Here is a 21,502-nt window from a genome sequence, read left to right as displayed (position 1 = left end):
GACCGGCCTTCTGCTTCTTAAGTATCAGAGTGCAACAGATTTTCTCAAATTGGAAAACAGTTTTTAGTTGTTTTTTTAAATTTGACCAAGAAGATCTTGGGTTCGATTACCGGCCCGGGGTCTTTCTGCATGGAATTTGCATGTCCTCCCTGTGCATGCGTGGGTTCTGTCCAGTTACTCTTGTCCCCCCACAGTCCAAAAACATAAACATCAGGTTAATTGGTCTCTCTAAATTCTCCCTACGTGTGAGTGTGTGTGCATGGCTATTTATCCTGACTGTCTCTGTATTGCCCTGCGACAGACTGGCGACCTGTCCAGGGTGGCCCCGCCTCTTGCCCGGGACGTTAGCCAGACATAGGCACCAGCACCCCTCCTGACCCAACTAGGTGTTAGAAAATGAATGGATATGAAACTACAAACAAAAAACACTCTAAAAAAAAATAAAAAAAGTTTCAGTGCTTAAAAAAAACAGGACAGTTTGAAAAAGCAACATTCCGAAGTTTTATTTACAAAACACTACAGAGATATAAATAAAAGTGGTTACAACTGGTCTTCAGTACCTTGCTTGGTGATAGCAAAATGCTGTCGAAATGTCTAATATAAAAAAAAAAAAACGGAAAAATCTACACAATCCAATTAGAGGTCACATATACACATTTACATGACACATTATTTCTTCTTTCAGAAGAAAAAAAACCCCACTTTACAAAGTTTGTTTCATAACATCCAACAGAAGCCTTTGTCCTGATTTGTTAAAGAGAACAAAAATTAAGTCTTCATTATTCTGAAAAATTAGTGGAAATCATTAAACTACAAAGAAACAAACCAAGATCAGTGAAGTTTGGAAGAAACATGAAAATCTCAACATGTACAGACTTTTCTGCAGCACTATAGTTTTGTATTATCTTCAGAGTTCACACACAGTGCAGGTCAGTGTTGCAGGCATCCACACATCTTAGGGAAAGACGCTTCAAAGAAAAAACAAGCAGTTCCGTGAAATTACAAAATCTTGGTCAAATGTCAAAAGAAAAGAATATAAAACCTAAATAAATAAAATCTAACAAAAAAAAGTTTACGTGTAATAGAAAGAAAACACTAAAACACTAGCAGGCACCATTTTGATGAATGATTTCTAAGCATTAAATAAGTTCACATATGGTAAAAACTGACTGAAGTAAAGGTCACTGGTTTGTTTAAAAGAGCCATGATTTTAGTGGTTTCTGCTTTTAATTTTACAGTGAGGAGTCAATATTTTTTTTTAATGTTCTCATCATGTGTAAATGCTAAACTAGAAACTGACCTTGATCTAAAATTCAGTGGAGAAAAGTGCTCATACAGTGTGACCTAAACAATGAGTGCTCAAAATGAGCAATTATAGAAATAAATAAATGACTGCTGGACGGCTAGAGACGTATTTTTCAATACTGTTCTTATTTCCTTTTAATCATCTTTTTAAACACTGGGCATCAATGCACACCTTTTTATGGCTATTTGAGTGCAGTAATCTGTCTTTATTTAACCCAGAAAAGTCTGTTGAGATGTGATTTTTTTTAAATCCCAAATTTCCCTCTACATTTAGCCTAAGTGAAGAAACTCAAAGTTACCTCAACTCCAACCACCTTTCAACCAATTTCAGACATCATTAAGTGTCTTTCTGTGGGGATTGTTTCACCTCTCACCATTTTGAAACACAATTTGATGTTTAGATGGAAGGATTGTTTTATGTCTATTCAATAAAAATTTACTCTCGGGTAGACTGAAAAAAAAAATAAAAAATCTAAAATCTGACTCGTTAATTTCCAGTTGAAATTATGTATCAAGAAGTCTTCCCGAAAATTGTTCCACACTGCCTGAGCTACTTTTCTTTTTCTCTCTACTTGTACACATTTGCTAGAGTACATTTGAACACACTTGTGCCAACAATCCTCACCTGCACTGTGATTTGACTGTCAAAAGAACTTTTGTTTTGTTTTGCTGGGGTTGGGCAACTCCTCTTTAAGGCGTGGAATGGATTTATGTTCTCAACACACTGAGCACCATCAGAGCCAGAAAAACAAAACTATTGTCACAAAAAAGACAAAAATGCCTAAAAATGTCTCTGTTTCTAGGCATAGGGGGGACAGATCCCCTCTATGTTGCTACAATTAGGTGAACTTTAAAATTAAGAACTGCTCTGTGTTTTTAAATGGAGACACACAGAAACAAAAATAAGCAACCAAAAGTTAGGAATTTGAAATGCGTCTCTTCATTTTCACTGCAGTTCACTGGCACTCAAGTGTTATGCTCCAAAAAACAGGACAACTGGTCCAGCTGTCTCAGGTTATCCAGTTCTAAATTGGCTCGGTTTCAACACCGTTTCTTTCTACCCCCCACCACAGAATTAGTGCAGTAGTAAAGAGGAGTCACAAAGAGTGAATGAGTGAGCTACATGTCAAAAAGGCACAAATCCTAGGTGCCATTGTCCGTCATGCTGGTGCAGTCTGGAGAGGCTGCTGTTGGGGTGGCTGGCTCCTCTGAGCTCTGGACCGGATCCTTAGGCCAGTAGAGTTGACTCAGATTCTGATGCAGTTCATCCAGTTCAGCTGGCAGAGGGATTCTCAGTTCCAGATAAAGCGAGAGGGCATCAAACCAGTCTTCCAGCTTCTGAAAAGATGGACTACGGGAGGAGGAGAAGAGAAAAGATCAGTGAGGAGGTTTAGGTTAGAACCAGACCGACGAGGTTAAGAGAAAACACGAGGAAGCAATTTGGCAGCAGGGACATGTCCCTGTGCAAGCATGTCCATATGGCATGTGAAACTGTTTGTTTTTCTCTCTCTCCTCCGCTGTGGCCTTAAGGTGCAATAACAAGACGAAACCCAGCAACAAAACACAAACAGGTTTTGTGAAATGCTTGAATTTTTTGCTTTTTTTTTTTTTTGGTCTTAGTTTTTATTACACTAGAGCAAAATCCTGTTAGATTTCTTCTTTATTTAAAGCTACAGCACATTTTTTTTTTCTGTTTTTAGCTTCAAAGGATGCTTTTAAATTCCTGAAGTCCCTATAAAAACACAACCCTGTCTGACGAAGGCTTCAAGGTTCATTAATACAAAACTCCATGGCTAACTTTTTATGCTCCAGAAAATTCAAATAATTTGCATTTACTCTCCCTTAAAATTTGGAAGTCATTTATTTTTGTTGTTTTGCTCTTAATTTTTACTAGTATCGTGAAAATGGGTTTGACACTTTATTTAATGCCTTACAAAATTCAGATAAAATTTGACTTACTACTATTTAAATTTACAGAAAGCAGTGAAAATAATTTTAAACAAGCGTCTCTCTCTAAAGCTAACCTATAAAGTCAAATGCTGATTAGTGGCAGCATCCACGGAGTTGCATTTTAATAATCTGGATCAATTGAGATATCCAAGGCCGATCAGTTATTATACCATAGTATTTTGGAACAATGTTTGATATGTTCTGCACCGTTTTCTTGACATGTAAGCTTAAGAGGAGGTTCTCACCGGTTGTCTGGTGTGAGGTCACAGCAGGCCACAGCCAGGGGAAAGAAAGCTGGAGGACAGTCCTCAGGGAGAAACTTCTCCACAAACTTGCCAACATTCAGGCCAAAGTCCAGCGTCCTGGGGAGGCACTCAGGGTCTGCGTACACTTTTCCAATAATCTGAATCGAATTACAAATAAAATCTTTTCATGGCATCCAAGAAACATCACATGTCTTTGTCAAGTAGGTATTTAACAAATTGGAGAAGGAAATGTGAAATAACAGCAGCTTACCTCACAAAGAACAATTCCAAATGAGAAAATATCCACCTTTTCATCATAGCGTTTACCTAAAATGAAGTCAAATAAAGAATAAAGTACATGCACTCTTTGATCCCATGACTGTCTTCTTCTCTCATAATGAAATTATTATTTTTTTCAGTTTTTCTTTGTGAATAAGTCACTAACCATTTAGCATTTCTGGAGCCATCCAGTAAGGGTTTCCAACGACAGTGTACCGCTTCTTCCGGTCAATGCGCCTCAACACCCTCTTCTTGGTTGAAGGTTTTTCTGGAGGAGGTTTAACTTTCTCCTCTACGATGAGTCGGGACAGGCCGAAATCAGCAACCACTACAGTGTTGTCCTGTTGAAAGTAGAAACAAAGTGTTCACTGGGTTTACAGGAAAGACTGATTTAAAAAAAAAAAAAACTGATCAGTGAACCAGAATGGTAAAAATAAAAATCTGCAACTTTCAAGGAATGACAAGTATCCCAAATAGGATTACTTACAGCTAATTGCAGAGTAAAATATCTGGGGCATTTTTAGAATTACTACATAATTGTATTTTTTTTCATTCTATTTATACTGCTTTCTTCATAAAACTGCAACAAATGTTAACAAAGTTAAAGAGGAGAGTCAGAGGTCACCTACCAGTTTAACCAGGCAGTTGTGAGAGTTGAGGTCTCTGTGGATGATGCTCATTGAATGAAGGTAAGCCTAAGAGAAAAAGCTAAATTAATTTCTTAGGAATCCCATAATTTATACTGCTGAATTCACAATTTAATAGAATTAGTAATCAAATCACTGATGTTTAATGGTCAATTTCCCCCCCAAGGCAAAACAAAGAAAACAACTCACCATGCCAGAGGCGATGCTCTTTGCAAAACTGACTCTTTGTTGCCATGGAAACATGTCCTGTGAGTCCAGAGTGAAAACAAAAAAAAAAAAAAATAAATAAATAAACTTTTAGAGGCATCATAAATGAAGTAAATACAGGGCTTAGAGTCATTTTTAAGCATACTTGATAAATGCATCTCAATAAAAAAAGTGTTCCTACATATTTTTATGACAGAAATCCAATCTACTGTAGACACAAATGTCCAGAATTATCAAACTTGTTTTAAAGTATAAATAGGACAGGTCACCATAACTTTTTGGCTAATAATTTTGAGGTTGTCAGGCTTTAAAAACAGAGCCTAGAAGAAAAGACAGACAAGAACGAGGGGTAGGTGGGTGAAAGTGTGGATGTGTGGATATTAAACTTTTAGGCACTGGACTTGGCAAACAAATACTTCTACACATTATTTTTTTATTGTATATCGTTATCCAGACTTTGGAAAGACATAAACCAAATTCTGCTGTTTGCCAGACTTTTCTAAACTGTGTCACCAGGAGATCAAAAGCAAACTATATTCCTAATTCAAGCAAGAAAAAAAACAACAACATAAACAACACATGATAGAGGAGGGCAGCAGGGTGAGGTAATTTTCCCCTGGTGAAACCTCCTCATTACTAAGCCTCCAGATTTCCAAACCTACCAATTAATGAGCTGAGATCTGTGTACGAGTGTGGAGTTTACTTCAGGTCACCTGCACTCTGAGCTCCTTTATAGTCCACCAAGCATGAAGGTTGTACTAGAATAAGTTTAACTCACCATGTCTCTGATGAAGTCCTTCAGCGTTCCTCCTTCAATGAATTCTGTGATCAGATTCAGCCTCTTGTCTTTGTAAAGCACACCAATGAACCTCAGTACATGTGGATGGTCGAGGCTTCTCATTACCTTGACCTGAAATCCAGGCGCGTGGTAGACAAGAGAAAAACAAAACAAAAAGTTCCTGATTAATATAAGTAAATTATCTCTAATCAGTTCTGAGTGGAGGAAAGCTTAGCATGTGTGAAGAAAGGATTAAATATGGGTCAAACTAATGAGTTCCCACCAGAGCAATGTGACAACCTGAAAATAATGTACAAAGAGGCGATTGTTGGAGCAAGTGGCGTGTATTTTCGTTGTGAATCTTAACACAGACACGTGTGTGTGTGCGAAATCACCAGCCTCCTGCTGCTCATTACCCACCTCCTTTAGAAAAGTTTTCTGCGTCTCCTCATCGCAACGGATCAGCTCCTTCATCACCATCACCTCCCCAGTGGCTTTGTGCGTCACCTGAGACGAAAGCAGGTATTATTTGAAGTTTAAAGAGTGATAGAGATGACATGCTGACTGGAAAAAAGAGACGAGAGCTGCAGGCTGACCTTGATGGCCTGTCCAAAAAAGCCCTTCCCTAGGACTTCTCCATGAATAAGGTCACAGGGTCGGAAAATGCGATGAGAGCAGCTGCTGGAGGACCTCAGGGATTCAGAGCGGCCGATGTCTCTTGTGATTATCGGCGCCTGTTTTAGGGAGTTTGGGGACTTGCATATGCTGTTACTGCGCCTGAAGAAAGACAGATAAAGACAGTTTAATGGCATGTAGGCTCAGAGCAAAATCAAGGAAGATATAAACATTTTAGACTCTCTTGCGTACTTCAAAGATCTCCTTTTCAGCATGCCATCATCAACTTCGTCCGTCCTCTCGAGGACTGTGTTGGACGGAGAGGACAGACGCATGCGGGATGTGGCCGGGACGCCCAGCTGGCTCCTCGGTGAGCCCAGACGGAGCCGATCTAGACGCTGCCTCACTGGGTCGTACTCTATCAGTAGCTGCAGCGTGTGACTGGTGTGGTGGATCAGATCGTACACCTTAACAAGAAAAGGACATGCAGATTGGAACAGTTTTTCCTCAAAGGAAAGTGAACCAAACAGCCATGATTTTTTTTCATGCTGTTTTCATTTTTTCATGCAACATGAGAGCAATCACTATTACTTCGAGTGAACATGTGTCACGTCACCCCAGAGTATTATAAAAGGTTTAAGTCTGACGTGGGAATGAAGAAAGTTAATCTGAACCATTTCTGTTACTTTACATGTTTGACCACATACAGACAAAATATATTGGTCCACCTTGAGATAATTGGCAGAGCTCACTGTTTAAAATGTCCCTGGATATTAAAGAGGTCATGACGCCTTGCACCCTAACAAAGTCTCAAGCCCACAGCATTACATATCCTCCACCATACTTTACACCAGTCATTTGGACCATTGTCATATTTTTATCCCACCTTGAATGAAACTCAATATTAGTCTGATTTGAAGCAAAATGGGTCCAGTTTCCAGTTTGCTTTACATTTGTGATGGTAGGACATTGCTATCAAACGATCAGTGGGCATGGATATTTCTAATGGTTTCAGAAGACTTGGTGACCCTCAAGATGTCGCCATTTGAGTATTTTATTAACTCCTTTCACATCATTCGCATTGTGGGGTGAATACATAAATACAAGTAGGGATGCACAAAATATTACAAATACATTGTCGTTCTCAGGCTAATCAACATAACTGACACTAAAGATTGTTTGGAATGCAATCATTGGAGAAAATATATTCAAAGGAACATGAGGTCACACTCTGCATGCCAATAATATTTGAGCCAGTGAGTTGGAGTTGAATGGCAGTGGAGAGAGAGTTGGAAGCACAAGTGATGTGAATTTCTCATGTTTTTATCACGTCATCACTGATTTTGCTAATAATGTTGCATGACCTTCTAGTATTGTGAAGTACAGGCCCCACAGAAACTAAGTTATTAGGAACTCAAAAACATAAAAAGGAAAATATAAACCGAACAAATTTACTCAACTTAAAATTTGGATGTTTCTAAACTTTCCAGAAAACCCTGTTATTTATGAAGGTTTTAATTGATATGCCTTATTGTAAAGTGGAAAAAAAAATAGGTGTCAGATATAAGTGTCAGAATTTGACTGCCTTCAGGTTATTGTGCCACAGCAAAACAACAAAGTCCAACCTTTGGATAAAACTCCATATTGATCAGTGGTGAGAAAGAAAAACAAGGCTAGATCAGCAATATCTAAAACAAAACAAGAGCATGTCTGAAGAACTCAAGGGAGAGGCTTTAAGAATGAGCCATTAAGTCATTTAAAAGCCTTCCTCTCCCAACTCGAGAATGTTCAAATGGTGGAAGAATGTGAGAAATGCAAAAATCCACATGTCAAGATGAGAACATGGCTTTGAAATATGCACTTGAGGCATGAAGCTAATGAGGAAACTTTGTTTGTCAGGTTTGAAACATTTTCAGTTTGTGCCACACTGTAGCAGGATTGGTGTTATTTTTATTTTTTAAATGCTCACCTCCTTCTCCATCAGCGTCCCAACAGGAAGTCCATTGATCTCCAGGATTCTGTCTCCAACGTGGATAGCACTTCGCACCTCTGGACTGATAAGCATCCCTCTGACCCTGAAGCAAGAACAGGCAAGCGACTTACAATCAACATCAAGATTCCCACCACTACCTCATTTGCCGTGACATGCTTCTACACAAACACACACAGCAGCGGCTCACCAAACCTATAATCATGCCTTACATAAAGGCATTACTCACACAACGACGACACAGGCGCACAAATCTGCCGCCAGCAGTTTGGCACTTACTCTTTGACTTGAACGCTAGCCGAGCCGTTCACATCCCTCAGCACAGACACAGAGAAACCCCTCTTCCCGTTAGCTGCCGAGGGCATTGAGATGAGCGTCACCGTGTGCGGCAGGGAGTCCAATATCGAGTCGTGTGAGCGTTTCTCCAGCACAGGGGTGAGGACTACCTGCTTGTAGCACTTTCCACTGCAAAAGCAGGAAAGAAAATGGTTCAAATAACACTCAAAATAATTAGGAATATTAGCAAAAAGTGTGTAAAAACATCATTTCAGCATAAGAAACATGACTGATGATTATGCTAAATACATTGCAATGCACAATTATTAAAGAAGTTTTTAACTTAATTGACAAAATATGTTATTTAATCAAATATGTATTGAAGGAAACAATGCCAAAGAGAATTGACAAATATATTATAGTGTTATGCTTATCACATTTAGCGTTATTTTATTACTTTATAATATATATTGTTATATATTATCAACTTTTTTATGGCAGCATCATTATTTTATTTTTTGACACTAAAGGTCTGCATCTCCAGTTTTTGAGTACCACTGTCCTTTGAGCTTTGGATGAATCCCTACAAACCAGAATCAAATGAATGACTAATAAATTCTTCACATATTTAAATATAACTGAATAACTGTTTTCAAATGGTGTTTAAATTATGACATGCAATATTAACTTCCAAATTAACTTCTTTAACTGGATTGTAGTAAGTTTACTGTGGAGGAAGGAGATGTATTGCAACAGATGATGCAGTAATCTTATCTTTTTATCATCAGCTTTCACTTACTCAGTCATTAACCTAGATTTTGACATGCCCACTCTACATTCAACCCCTTAAAATCTCCTACACTACTTAAAACAAACTTACCAATAGAGTTTGGACCTCTCGACTAAGGCGTATGTGTCCCGGTCCTCGATGACTACTTTGCAGCTCAGACACACAAAACACTCGGGGTGGTACTTGAGTTCTCCAGCCACCTGCAACCAGAAGCAAACCAGCTGATGCTCCACGCAGGACAGAAAAGAAAACGATATGTTGAGATCCTCTGCTGTGTCATTAATAAGTGTGTGATTCTGTGAACCCTCCTTCTCAGAGAGCGGTGACACAGCGGCAACACCTGCTTCACTCTCAGTCTGTCTGGAATCTGCTCTGACATCATCCAGGCAGGTCTGAGCTGCTTGTTTCACTGCTGCTTTCATGTCTCTCCCACTCTCTTTTTTTTTTCTTGCTCTGACACTTGCTGCACATGATTTACCAATTTCCCTTTCAGTAGTTTATGTCATGCTCTCTTAACATCTGTCTTTCCTCTTTCTCTCCCATGCAAGATGAGATAATGTTCCGGCGTCTGAGCAAGCAGAGGGCTTAGTAAATACAGCGCCTTGTAAAACTATTTGCTCCTTTTGAATCACAAAGATATGAGAAAATTCTGCAATGGAGATATTTTTAGTAAATATTCTGATGCAGAAATTAGCTGCAATAAATTCAGATTTCCCTCAGTCTCTTTCTCCGCTGCTCTTTCAATGCTCCCAGTGACGTCTTCCACCTCTGTGATTTGGACATTTACTGCAGTGAAACTCTATCCAGAGAGCTGAATGGAATAGTGTCAGCTAGTAACATGAGGAATACAATTATTGCACTCCAAACATTAATTTTATACCCATGTTGTACATCCTGGTAGTGCAATAATGATTTATTGTTAATCCCTACATCTTACAACAGCAAAATGAAAATGATTTTATAGGGATTTTATATAAAAGGCCAACAGTAACACAGAAAATAGCTCATTAATGTGAAGTTAAAAAACGATTTTCTGGTTTTTAATATTTTTTGGAAATAAAACTAAATAAAATGTGAGTTTACTTGTATTCAGTCCCTCTGATTCAATACTTTGTAAAAGCAGCTTATAAGTGACGTCTAAAGGAAATTGGTTGGCTTCAATTATTTATGGTTGTTGGACTAAAAAAAGCAATTTTTTTAGAATGCACAATACACATTTTTTATTCTGCAAAAATAGCAAAACTCCATCCGCTTTCTTCTCTTTTGGATTTAGTTATCTGGATTTATCACATAAAAATCTAAATAAAATACAAGAAAGTTAGTGGTTGCGAAGTGAAAAAGTGTGCAAAAGATTAAGTGATATTAAAAAAATCTGCAACAATTACTAATTTCAGATTAATGTATGCATCATGAAATCATAGATGCATACATCAATATAATTGCAGACAAAATACGTTTTCCACACGGTGCAATGAATATTAAAGCTAACATTCCTATGTTTTCCATCCTCTAACATTTTTGTGTGTTGCTTTGAGCCGGAGGGGCATGCTCAAAAACAAAAATCTAAATTATTTCTTTTTGCTTGACTCTTCACATCTACCTGAAACTTAAGCACAGACAGGTTTGTGGTATTTTTCCAACATGTTCTGTAGATGTGAGTCACTTTGTCTGTGCTGGAAAGGGATTCCCAGCAGCCTGAAGGTGATGTCGACAAAATGATTGTGACATCTCTCGAGCTTGTCTGTAACTCCTCACCTTTGAGCACAAAAACAAAACCACCCCCCTGGGTTACGCCCTGCCGCAGGCCTAAACAGTGACACGTGAAACAACAGACGAATGTAGCAACAAAGCAGAATTTCATAAACTGATCCTGAAAACTGTTTAAGAAAGAAAATCCAATTTCATCAATAAACAAACAAACTAGAACAAGAGCAGTTGTGTTCTGGGCTCGGATGCCGAACATGCAGCAGCAGTAGGAGCGGCTTTGTATGAGCCTCCTCTGCTCATGGACCACAATGCTTTCCTGTCTGGCCCATCGGCCGCGGTGCCAGTTCAGTCCTGCCAAAAACACTCGGTGAAGCTGATGAAGCTGGACGCCAACGGCACAATGTAAAAACCCCATTCTGCCTGTTGCTTGGTGGCAGGAAGAAAACGTCAGTCTGACGGCATGTTAGCTGGGTAACCTTGTTTGTATCCAGCAGCAGAAGCTTCCAGCTGAAGGACGTTTAATGCTTACTTATTTATTGACTTTGTTTTGTTTGAAGCGAGCACTGTTTACTCTGTCAAATACAGATATTGGATCTCATCTATGCACGTCATCAGAACTGTGGGTAATATTAACAGAGCTTCTCACCACACTGGACTCTACATGCTCCAAAACCACCACATGTTCTGGTGTTTTCCCACTCCATTCTGCATGTGGGGAAGTGAACCGTGGAGAACTTCTGTACAGAGAAGGAACAGAGTGGGGCCTCCAGGGGGGGAAACTAATTCACAAGTCTATGCAGAGCCCCTTCTGCTAGATTCAGCAGCAGCCCAAAAACAAGTAGCGTTCACAACTGAAAAACAAAAGGTCTACCAAAAAATTAAAACTGGAGCACAACAGGCTGTGTGAAACGTGTTTTCATAGATCTTCATAGATTGAGGGCAAAACAAATTAGCTACTTGCGTTTTATTATGCACACACACACAGCGCTGCAGTTAATTTCTGATCCAACTTAAATCAACACTACTTTAAAACCTGTAAAATCTTTCAAGTGCTTATTTTTTAAATTACAGTTTGCAAATCTTTGATGCAGTTTTTCTGTTTGCAAAAGTTAGAGTTTAACTACTTACACTCATTTCTATAGAAATCCCAGATATAATTCCACACACAGGTACAATCTAAAGCTCTCTTAAAATATTTCATAAAAAAAAAAAAACAGTAACTTGAGCCTTAGAAAGAGCAATCATCATTTATCGATGGTTTCACTTGCCATGTAATTCTAAAACTAGTCCCCTAAGAAATCTATTTTATTATTTTAACATTGAGTGCATCTTTTCTGATAAAATATTTACTTCTTTGCCAATATAGAAAAGAACATAAATAAGTAATACTAGTTCAACAAGTATTAATAAATTTACAAGGCACTGCCTTTTGTTAATAATGAACTTTTTAAAGGATTTTCGAAACATTCACCATTACTTGAAGACTTTGAAGGCTGATTAACCAAATAAAAACTAAAAGTGACTCCATGCAGGTTTTACCATTTATCAGAACACAGTAACCTAATCTCACTGCACCAATACACGGACAAAGGGTCGTTATCAAGTCTTTCAGCAGGTTAAAAACATTTGGTCAAATAATCACAGAACAATACAATAGAAACCAGACGAGTGGAAACAGACTGAGGATCCAGGAATCTAGAATGTTCTCTATGTAATCTAGAGTAGTTCAAATGCCATCTGTGATCATTTTACTTTTACCATCTGTTATTAGTATTTACACCAGAACTATATTTAGGCTATTTTTTAACCTCTATGAAAAAAAGAGAAAAGTTAAAATTGAATCAAGAGCAGAGTTTGGCTTGAATCTCCACATCTCTCAGTCCTTCCAGCCCTGGAGCGCTCTGAAACTGTTTCAGATTTACATTTATCAACATACTCATTTGGATAATTAGACCACATTTACAAAAAACAAAAAAGAAAAAAAAAAGAGAGTTGGCCACTCATCAGCAGTTCAAGCAAAAGGGGAAAAAAATCCCATAAATAAGAAAAGTGAACTGACATCTGTAAGATTCCTGCATAAAATAATATAATTAAATCAGAACTATTGATGTGAACACTATTTAAAGTTCAGATTATGTTACCATGCCAAGGAACCAATAAAAGGGTTGGTAAGACATGGGTAGTTATACAAAAATGTATAATTTTAGTTCATTTTATGAGCTTAAAACAGAAAAACCTCCAGCCCTTATACCTCAATTCTGTTGTGATGCCCTCATCAATAAACTCATAAAGAGCTTTCCAACACCCCAAAAATACAAAATAAAACTGCTTACAAACTTTCTGATGAATAAACCGTTTGTGCTCAAACACCGTCTCCAGATGGTTTGTGATAACAGGCTGGGATATCTTGGTAAAGAGCAAAAAAGATGAAACAATAACGACTTACCATGGCAGGTCCTGTCATTAGCAGCGAACAGCCGTGACAGAGCTCCCCAAACTTCTCCCAGTAGTGTTTCTGACAGTACAGCTTGCCATCCTTCTCATAGTACCAGTTAGTGAGGTTGTCAGAGCAGACGGAGCATCTGAAAAGACAAAGACAGACAGCTGCAGAAATCAAAGCAGGACAAGAGATGTAGGATTTTCTACACTGTACAACTGTACAGTTTGGGGTTTATTTTCCTCTGGGAAGCTAAAAGCAAAAAAATCTTTAAAAATGTATCCGTCTTTCATTAGATCGGCAATCCACTGCAATCAGACAAGTCAAGAACTGGGTTTCTATACAGGTTCACAGTGAAAGTCTATGTTTTAAACCAGCAGTGTGCTTAGTTGATTTTTAGAAAACTTCACAAGTATAAAATCAAAAGTTAGCAAAAACTTCAATGTTGAGGTTGAAATCAGGGTTTAAATAGCTTTTTTTTTTTTTTAAAGAAAAACCCAAGATCCATGGGTGGATGGATGCAGGGATACTTATTTAACCCGAACCAACTTTGTTTCAGATTGCAGGATCCCATCACAAACTATCCACAAGTCATTGTTTGAGAGTTCAAGCCTCGCCTTCAGTCTTTGTTTTTGGGACCAAATCCCCTCGTTTTCTTGATATATGCAAAACATAGGATTGCCTTATTTAACAATAAAAACACTTTTAAGTTAATTGATCACACACACTCACAGAAATGTTTACAATTTTAACATGATTTTAAGAGGGATCCTCAAATTTGATTGCCTTTCATGCATTGAGCTTATAACTAGAGCAAAGAGTCACTTTCACATGAGAAACATTTACAGAATTGTTGCACTTTAAATAATTACAAAACACAGATATCATGACACTTTTTTCAGCCTGTTGCTCAAATGTTGTTTATAATGTACATGTCACAGAACGGAGCTGGCACATAAACATCCAGGCCGTTCCCGAAAATTAGATGTACTTGTACACGTATTATTCTGTTTAACAAGGCGTAGATACAGAAAGCTCTGTGTCTCTGGGATGTGTAGGAACTTGCATGGCTGCTGTTATTTTAGCTTTACTGCCCTGTTCAAAAAACGGAGTTGTTCCACCCTTCAAGCTTATAAAAATGCATGTTTTGTCCACTAAAGGTAGAATGATTCTAGAACCTTAAACCTTTCAAGAAATAAGAAGCGAGACAAAAGCACAAGGTAGGCAAAAAACATGTATCTACAAGGACAAAGTCTGCAGATCACCCTGCTGTTTATTCTTTTTTTGCTTACAGTTGTGCATTGTTGTTCTTTTCCTTATCTTGGTCAATGTAAACACTGAAAAAACATCTGCTATCCTTCTGGCACAAGTTTGGGTTATATTCTCTTGGGTAAGATCGACTTCTGTCAAATTCCTTCGCAATTAAAGAGGTTATATTTCACAACCTAATATGATCAACACGTACCGATCCAAATGTTTAGTTGAATTTCCGCTGACTGCAGTTCCTGTTTCAGGAACTAGTCTGTCACCTGAGGTGAAGCTTGGCATAGTAAAGGAACTAAAATTACAACAACTTAGTGATAAAATGTTCAGAGTAAGGAATGCAGAAGATGCCCCAAACAAGGAAGTGCTCGCAATCTAATAGCATTTCCTCAATCAACCACTTATTATGTAAATCATGGAGGAAACTGCCTTGCTGGGGTTTTACGTTATTGAAAAGTCTGTTGTGAAGTTTCCAATGTAGTTGCCTTCATTTAAGTTTTGCATTCATTCTTCCACCTTTACCCTCCCACTATGGTTTCTACGAAATCCTACGACATTATTCTAAATGAGGTCTAATATTTAGGTGACAGCTTGCAGGCAAATAAATATTATTGTATGCCCTGAACTCACCCAATGGTGAAATTGAACAAAAACACCAAAAGAGCAACCAGCATTTAGTACGCATCAAGGCCTTCAGGATGGTTTTCAAATATAAAAAAACTATACTGATCTTCAGATTGACAACGTTCTTTAATTTAGGTGGGCATATGGTCAATGTACAGATTTCTTAAGAGTGAAAGGGGACCTAATTGATCCTTCGTGCAAGTAAGCATAGGTTATCAGCATTTTTAAATTGTTTTTGTGTGTTTTCAGCAGCCTACATGTGACAGGGGCACATCACGTTGCTTTCTGTACCGTAGGTATGGTTGAGCCTGGATCATTGACTTTGGCACCACATACAGATATTTCAGAGTTATCTGGCTTTACTTTAGAAGGAGCTGTCCTGCATGCGGAGGAACAGATGGTTTTGTTTCAATTGCAGAGAGAAATGCAGGGAACTGGAAAAAAAAATAAAATCACTGGCTCTCAGGCAGGCAGAACAGCAAAGCGTCAACATGCAGAGACACAAGTGTTACTGCTTCCAGAAAAAATGTGAAGAAAAAACGTTGAAGATAAACCAGAGGTCAGCAAAATGACTCTGGCTTGAGACAACTCACTGTGATTTGATGAGTCAAAAAGGAGAACAAAGTTTGCTGAGGTGAAGGCTACATGAGTAATAATGCCTGCGGTTGCAGCTGTTTTAAAGGCCAAGCATCTGATGTAAGTAAAAAGGGGCCAAAAATTGTTTAATTTTAGTACCAGTAAATGCAATGACTTGGACAGAACAGCTGGCATCACGTAAAAACGTTTGTAAAACTTTGAGAGTTTACGTGTGTAGCCCAATAAAGAAAAAAAATGGCTGAGAACGCTATTGTAAAATATACATTTTTCTAAAGCATTTCTCCAGTGCCTTTAGTTCTCACAGCAGAAGATGGAAAAGTAGTTTAATTTTAGATTTTACAACTTGCAAACTTTCCAATGGATAGTTTTAATAGATGCTAATAAAGCATAAAGTACAATGACTAGGTATACTCTCTCATTCTTACTTAGATCTAGGGATGAAATGATTCCTCGAATGATTTGATTATTAAAACTTCAAGCTTCATTACTATCTAATATGCCATGTTCCGGCCGAGTGATTATTTGAGTTACGCAACATTTTCACTTCTATGAGTTGCTAAGTGCTAGCAACATAACATGTCCAATTTTCAAGTTCAGTCCAGGAGAACCAGCAGGATTCCATTGATTGATAATGTCTGGATTTTATTGTTTTTTGGGGGGATCAATAGGCATCCTTAAAATGATGCGATGTTTGTAATGCAACAGCCTTTCTCCTCCTTTCTCGGAGTGTGTCCATGCTGGTAGAGTGGAGGGTCATGCTTAGCATAAATGTAGCTTAATGGACAAACTAGGAAATGCATTTCCTACCATCCTGGTTGCATCAAATGGATGGCAGAGAGAACTGTGGCGGTACACATGTTTCTGTGTGTGATGAAGCTGCCAAGTCTAGTCACACACATCTTCACAACAGTTATAAATAACTTAGCAAAGTGAGAGTTGATCTAACTGACTGAAGATCAACACTTAACTGGAGTATAGATATTTTTATAAGTGTCTTTGTGAGCCTGCTGCTTTATTATTAAACAGAACATAATTTGGCATAATTTTTGTCCAGGTTAACTTAAAAAGTGAGCTACTGTGATTTAATTTTTTTTAAACTACAGAAAAATAATTGTTCGGGATGCAGAAATATGTAAATTTGGACTGATGTTGATATCTGATATTTATACTGCTGTTATAGCAGTATTTACCAGTGGATATTTTATTTGATCAATTTTTTTATTTGATTACTCAATTAATTGCCAGAATGATGGGTAAATGAACATTTACCACACCCCTACTTAGATCCAATAATTAACTATTAAAAAAGTAAAATGTATTTATTACATAGATGCATTATATGCATAGAAAGATATTTCAAGTATTTCATTTTGATAATGTTGATCACGTTAGCATATGGCTAATTAAAATCCTGAATTCAGTTTCTCAGAAAATATAGATTATTACACAATATCAATTAAAGTGAATATAAGAAACAGAAATATAAAGCTGCGAACTGGAAAGTTTTTTTTTTACAGGATACAAAGTGTCCCACAGCATGATTCTCTTCCTCCGTTTTGCGTTAAGAGACGTACCAAGAATATGAGTTCATAAGGCGAGCTATAATCCTATAACTTCCATAATTTCCCATTGAACCTTATCTGAAGCAGTTTGTGGGAAATTGTGACTGTTTCATGGTTTTCTGGAAACCTGAGTAAGAATTTCTATTGTTTAGAAAGCCTGCCTCATGATGGATTAGTGAACATCCTGCCTCATACCTCAGTAAGGGTCCTTCTAAAGTCTAATGGTTCAAATTATCCAGTCAAACTTAAAAACAGCAGTTTCAGCAGGTTTTATGCCTCATCATGAATCTGAAGGAGCTTCTTTGAAAGCTCACATTCCTAAATGTGAGCTTAATTTGAACATCAGACTAAAAGTATCTTAATAACATTCACATCCTTTTCCTATCTTGTGAGTGATTAGTTTGCATGGTGAATGCAGAGATGAAAAGAACCTTTGTTTATAGATGAAGATTGAACCACATTGTGTGAGGAGGGAATAAAGACATTCCAGTGGATCCCAACCATTAGCTTTGAATATTCCGTTGTAGTTAATTTATGTCAGCAACTATTCTTTGACATGAGACTTTAGATGGTTCTGATTTTTAAAAATAGGTTAAAACCTGTTTATATGATCATCTATGTTTAGTGGTTCATTATCACCCTAAAATTGCCCTGCTTAAAGAAATACATTTAGAAAAGCATAGCAGCTCAGCCTGGACTGGAGTTATCAGGTGATACTATTATGCTTAAACTGTCAGGCGGAACAAAAAGTAGATTAAAATGAGAAAAATATGACGTTGAGTGTCAACAGAGTGCAACAGAAAAAAGGAGAAAAGCACTTTCCCATAAAACAATCAAACACTGTAATTATGTCCACATAATACCTGAATGAGATGATGCAAGTGTCACTATAAAAACACCTGATTCCTTCGTCTACACACTGTTCAATGAAGGCAGAGAACATTAATTCAGGTGGCTCTAAAGGAAACAATGGCATTGCCATTGCTGCACAAACACTACAAAGCAAACATTACTCATTTCCTAAAACCCACATTCCTGTTGGTATTTAGAGGGAGAGACGTGACCAATGGGGCTTAAAACATCTGCAAATGTCCTACATTTCAGGGCATCGCTCATCCCCAAAAGACTTTGTTAGCCTCAGATGAAGCTCGATCTGTCACCAGTGATTTTAATTGGCATGCGTGAAAGAAAAATGTCAGCTTATTCGAGCTGTAAGAAACATATTTGGTTTATACCACAGCAAAGTCACAAGGACTCCAATAAGTTCAACGCAAGCAACAAGCAAAATGCTGATCATTCATTTCTTGACTTTCCAGAAATATTGTTCATCACCAATCCAATTCAACCTCTGCACATTTACCTGCAAAAGAAAGATTATGAATTAAGCACATTTTTTTTAATATAGTGGTGAAAAACGTCTTTGCATGTTAACTGGGGTTTCTAATCTTTGAAATTGTATACAGCAGAAGAAAGAAATGAAGGTGAATTAAGAAGGCCAAGCAGCTCCACCCTGTACTGTGGCAAACTTCGAAAAGATCTCCAGCACTCCACACAAAGTGAGAAACAAAAGCTAAGTGGCTTGCTTTGTTAAAGGGAAAAAAAAGGACTTTGGTGGTGTCTGAAACAGCAATTCACAGATCTGAATCGCCGTCTAGGAATGCAGAATGCAGCACAGGCTAATGCAGTGTTACCTATGGGACTCAGTAACACCACCAGGTTTACTGGAACAGGCGTGACGTTCGCTCACAGGAATGTTACACAAGGTGGAGGTGCGAGTAGGGCAAAGTGGCAGGCAACGTGTGGACAATGGAAAAAAAGAAAACACTGCATATTCTCTCAGCAAGGACACGTTTTATTTTTGCTTTCTTAAGATGTATTGTCTGGCAAAGAATGCCACCAGAGATAAGGGTGTCAGTTTACGAAGGTGCCGAGTTACAAACACACATGCAAAACATGTCAAGCTCTGCAACTCTCTTAGAAATGTAGCTTTAAGACAGAGTGGGGGTAAAAGAATTATGTATGAAGTACAAATAAAAAGGCGAGTTGCAAAGTTATGGTGTCAGGTCATTTGAATGAGATAAGAGGTTTAATTTGTTACTGCAGTCGGTGTCTTTAAAGAGCATAAAACCGTTTTAGAGTCAGGTGAAGACACTAAATCTCAATCAAGTAATATTCCTGTCTTAAATTTTTGAATGTAACAATTTAAATTATTTCAATAAAGTGACAAACATTATTTGTATATATTAGTAGTCATTTCAATAAGAAGAAGCAGTTTTTAGCCCTAAAATATAAATGTGGTGAATAATTTACCGCATGCATAATCTACAAAATGATATTTGATAATTGTTTAATTCCCAGTTTGATATTCAACAAACAGATTTTTTTTTTTGTTTTGGGTGGACATTTTTATTATTTGGGTTTACTTTTCTTTTAAGCTTGAAAGACCTGTGGCATCATGAAACTTATCAACTCAGATTAGATAACGACTGGAACCACGTCAAAAATCAGCCGGTTATGTCAATCTTTTTACATTTATAGAGTTTTTCTCTTTTAATATGCACTGTTCCCTCTTTGAATACCTGTAAAAAAAATAAAAAAAAACCTTAAATGTTAATCTTACAGCTGAAAAAGTTTGAAGTGGAAAAGGGGTTGACATATTAGTGTACACAACACAAAATTATTATATTTTCATACCCAAAACAGCACATTCACCTGTAAATGTGTTCTCTTCTGCAATTACGTCTAAAACATGCAAGAGGACCTGAACATTAATGATAAAAAAAGCTCATTTTTTAAGTTGCGTTTCCCCCCGCTGTTTGAAGCGCAAATTCAAAACAACAAGGAACATTATAAAAGGAGAAACCCTGTGGAGAGTTTTATCAGGTAGGCATGCGAGGTATTCACCTGCGAGTGTAGGTTCACTGCCCCAAACACACACACATCCTGAGCTGTGAGGGCCAGGATGTGTGTGTGTGTAAGCAGCATCACCACTGAGGCAATCATTAAGCCTCAGTACACAAGGACAAAGTCCTCCAGAAGAGCAGGACCATCACCAACCCCTGCTCTGTGACACCAGCAGGAATGTCTGGCTCCATGTTGGGGGTTGTGCACAAATATACCAGCGGGATCAGGGATCATCCACGTTATAAAAGGTTTAAAAGCGTTTCTACTTTTTTATTGTTATTTATTTGCTGAGACTAAAATCGAGCTCAAGGTTGCATGAGCGTGCCTCCCCGCCCTACAAAACAAAAGAAAAGAAAAAATCCCTAACCTGGGATCACTTACTGAAAGCAGGCGTTGTGCCAGGTATCCTGGAGGACCTTCATCTGCAACGAGTCCTGAATTTTTCCTCCACAGCCCGCACAGTAACAATTACCTGCAAAGAAGCAAGTGTTCAGTTAATGAAGTGAGAGGGAAAAAAACAGTCTGAAATCAGTGAGAAAAAGAAGCCGAGCTCAATTCAATCAACCAAAACCTAACAATGAAGAAGAGATAAAACGTAGAAAAGCGTATGAATTGAAAGGTGGCTCCTCTTTGTAAAGCGCTACAAACGGTTCGCTCCGGTAAGACAAAAAACAACAACAACAACAACCTCGCCTTGTTGTAGAACAACAACCTGAAGCTCTCCTTACTTTCTGGTTCCTCCATCGACTCCACCGAGAGCGTCGTCGAGATTTGAGCTCCTTCTACAAGCTTCTCATTGTGCAGCGGCGGGGCTGTCATGAGCCGCCTCTCGTTCACATCCCAGACCTCCACTCAGCTCTCAATACATCAGCAGGAAAAACACTAATCCCCCCCACCAGCCCCCTCTTTTTAAAGCTGCGCACAAACACAAACACAAAGACCAAATTCCTGGTGGACCGAGCTGCTTCTCTTGCTCGCTGGCAGGACGAGTGACGTAATGCGGTCGCCACATTCCTGTACGGAGAGCGGAAAGGCTCAGCTGCAGCACCTGGAGGCAGAAAAGGGCTCAAGCTGGAGACAAAACGTGAACGGGGAGGGACGTCGACGCCATCTGAAGGCCGTGCGACAGTAATGCCACACGCTGAAGATACACGAGCATACACCCACAGGAAGTGTTATGAATAATAGTTTCTTCTTAGGGAGTAAATGGAGAGGAGAGTTTGACATTGTTTGTCACAGCCTTTCACTGTCTGGGTTTTTGATTATGTTTCATCACTTTCTGGTGGAAAATGTGACTTCTATAATGTGCGAATAACTGAATGTAGT

The 21,502-nt window shown here is 38.2% G+C and overlaps 1 protein-coding gene across 1 annotated transcript; it reads right to left on the bottom strand.

Moving 5' to 3' along the window:
- Positions 1-477: 477 nt before the first annotated feature.
- On the bottom strand, positions 478-21,214 carry limk2 (LIM domain kinase 2). The gene is made up of 16 exons (XM_055049120.1): positions 20,905-21,214; positions 20,558-20,648; positions 13,236-13,371; positions 9,173-9,282; positions 8,296-8,481; positions 7,996-8,101; positions 6,279-6,493; positions 6,008-6,188; positions 5,832-5,918; positions 5,412-5,543; positions 4,616-4,672; positions 4,409-4,474; positions 3,946-4,120; positions 3,772-3,827; positions 3,501-3,658; positions 478-2,656 (listed from the first exon to the last, which is right to left on the bottom strand). Exons 1-16 carry the CDS (start codon positions 20,993-20,995, stop codon positions 2,449-2,451), a joined length of 2,055 nt encoding a protein of 684 aa, XP_054905095.1. The 5' UTR covers positions 20,996-21,214; the 3' UTR covers positions 478-2,448.
- Between the last annotated feature and the right edge of the window lie 288 nt (positions 21,215-21,502).

The sequence above is a fragment of the Poeciliopsis prolifica genome, unplaced genomic scaffold (genome assembly GCF_027474105.1).
Source record: "Poeciliopsis prolifica strain line A6 unplaced genomic scaffold, Auburn_PproV2 SCAFFOLD028, whole genome shotgun sequence".
Lineage (NCBI taxonomy): Eukaryota > Metazoa > Chordata > Actinopteri > Cyprinodontiformes > Poeciliidae > Poeciliopsis > Poeciliopsis prolifica.
The sequence above is the reverse complement of the archived record's forward strand: the minus strand, read 5'-3'. Positions and strand labels throughout refer to the sequence as shown.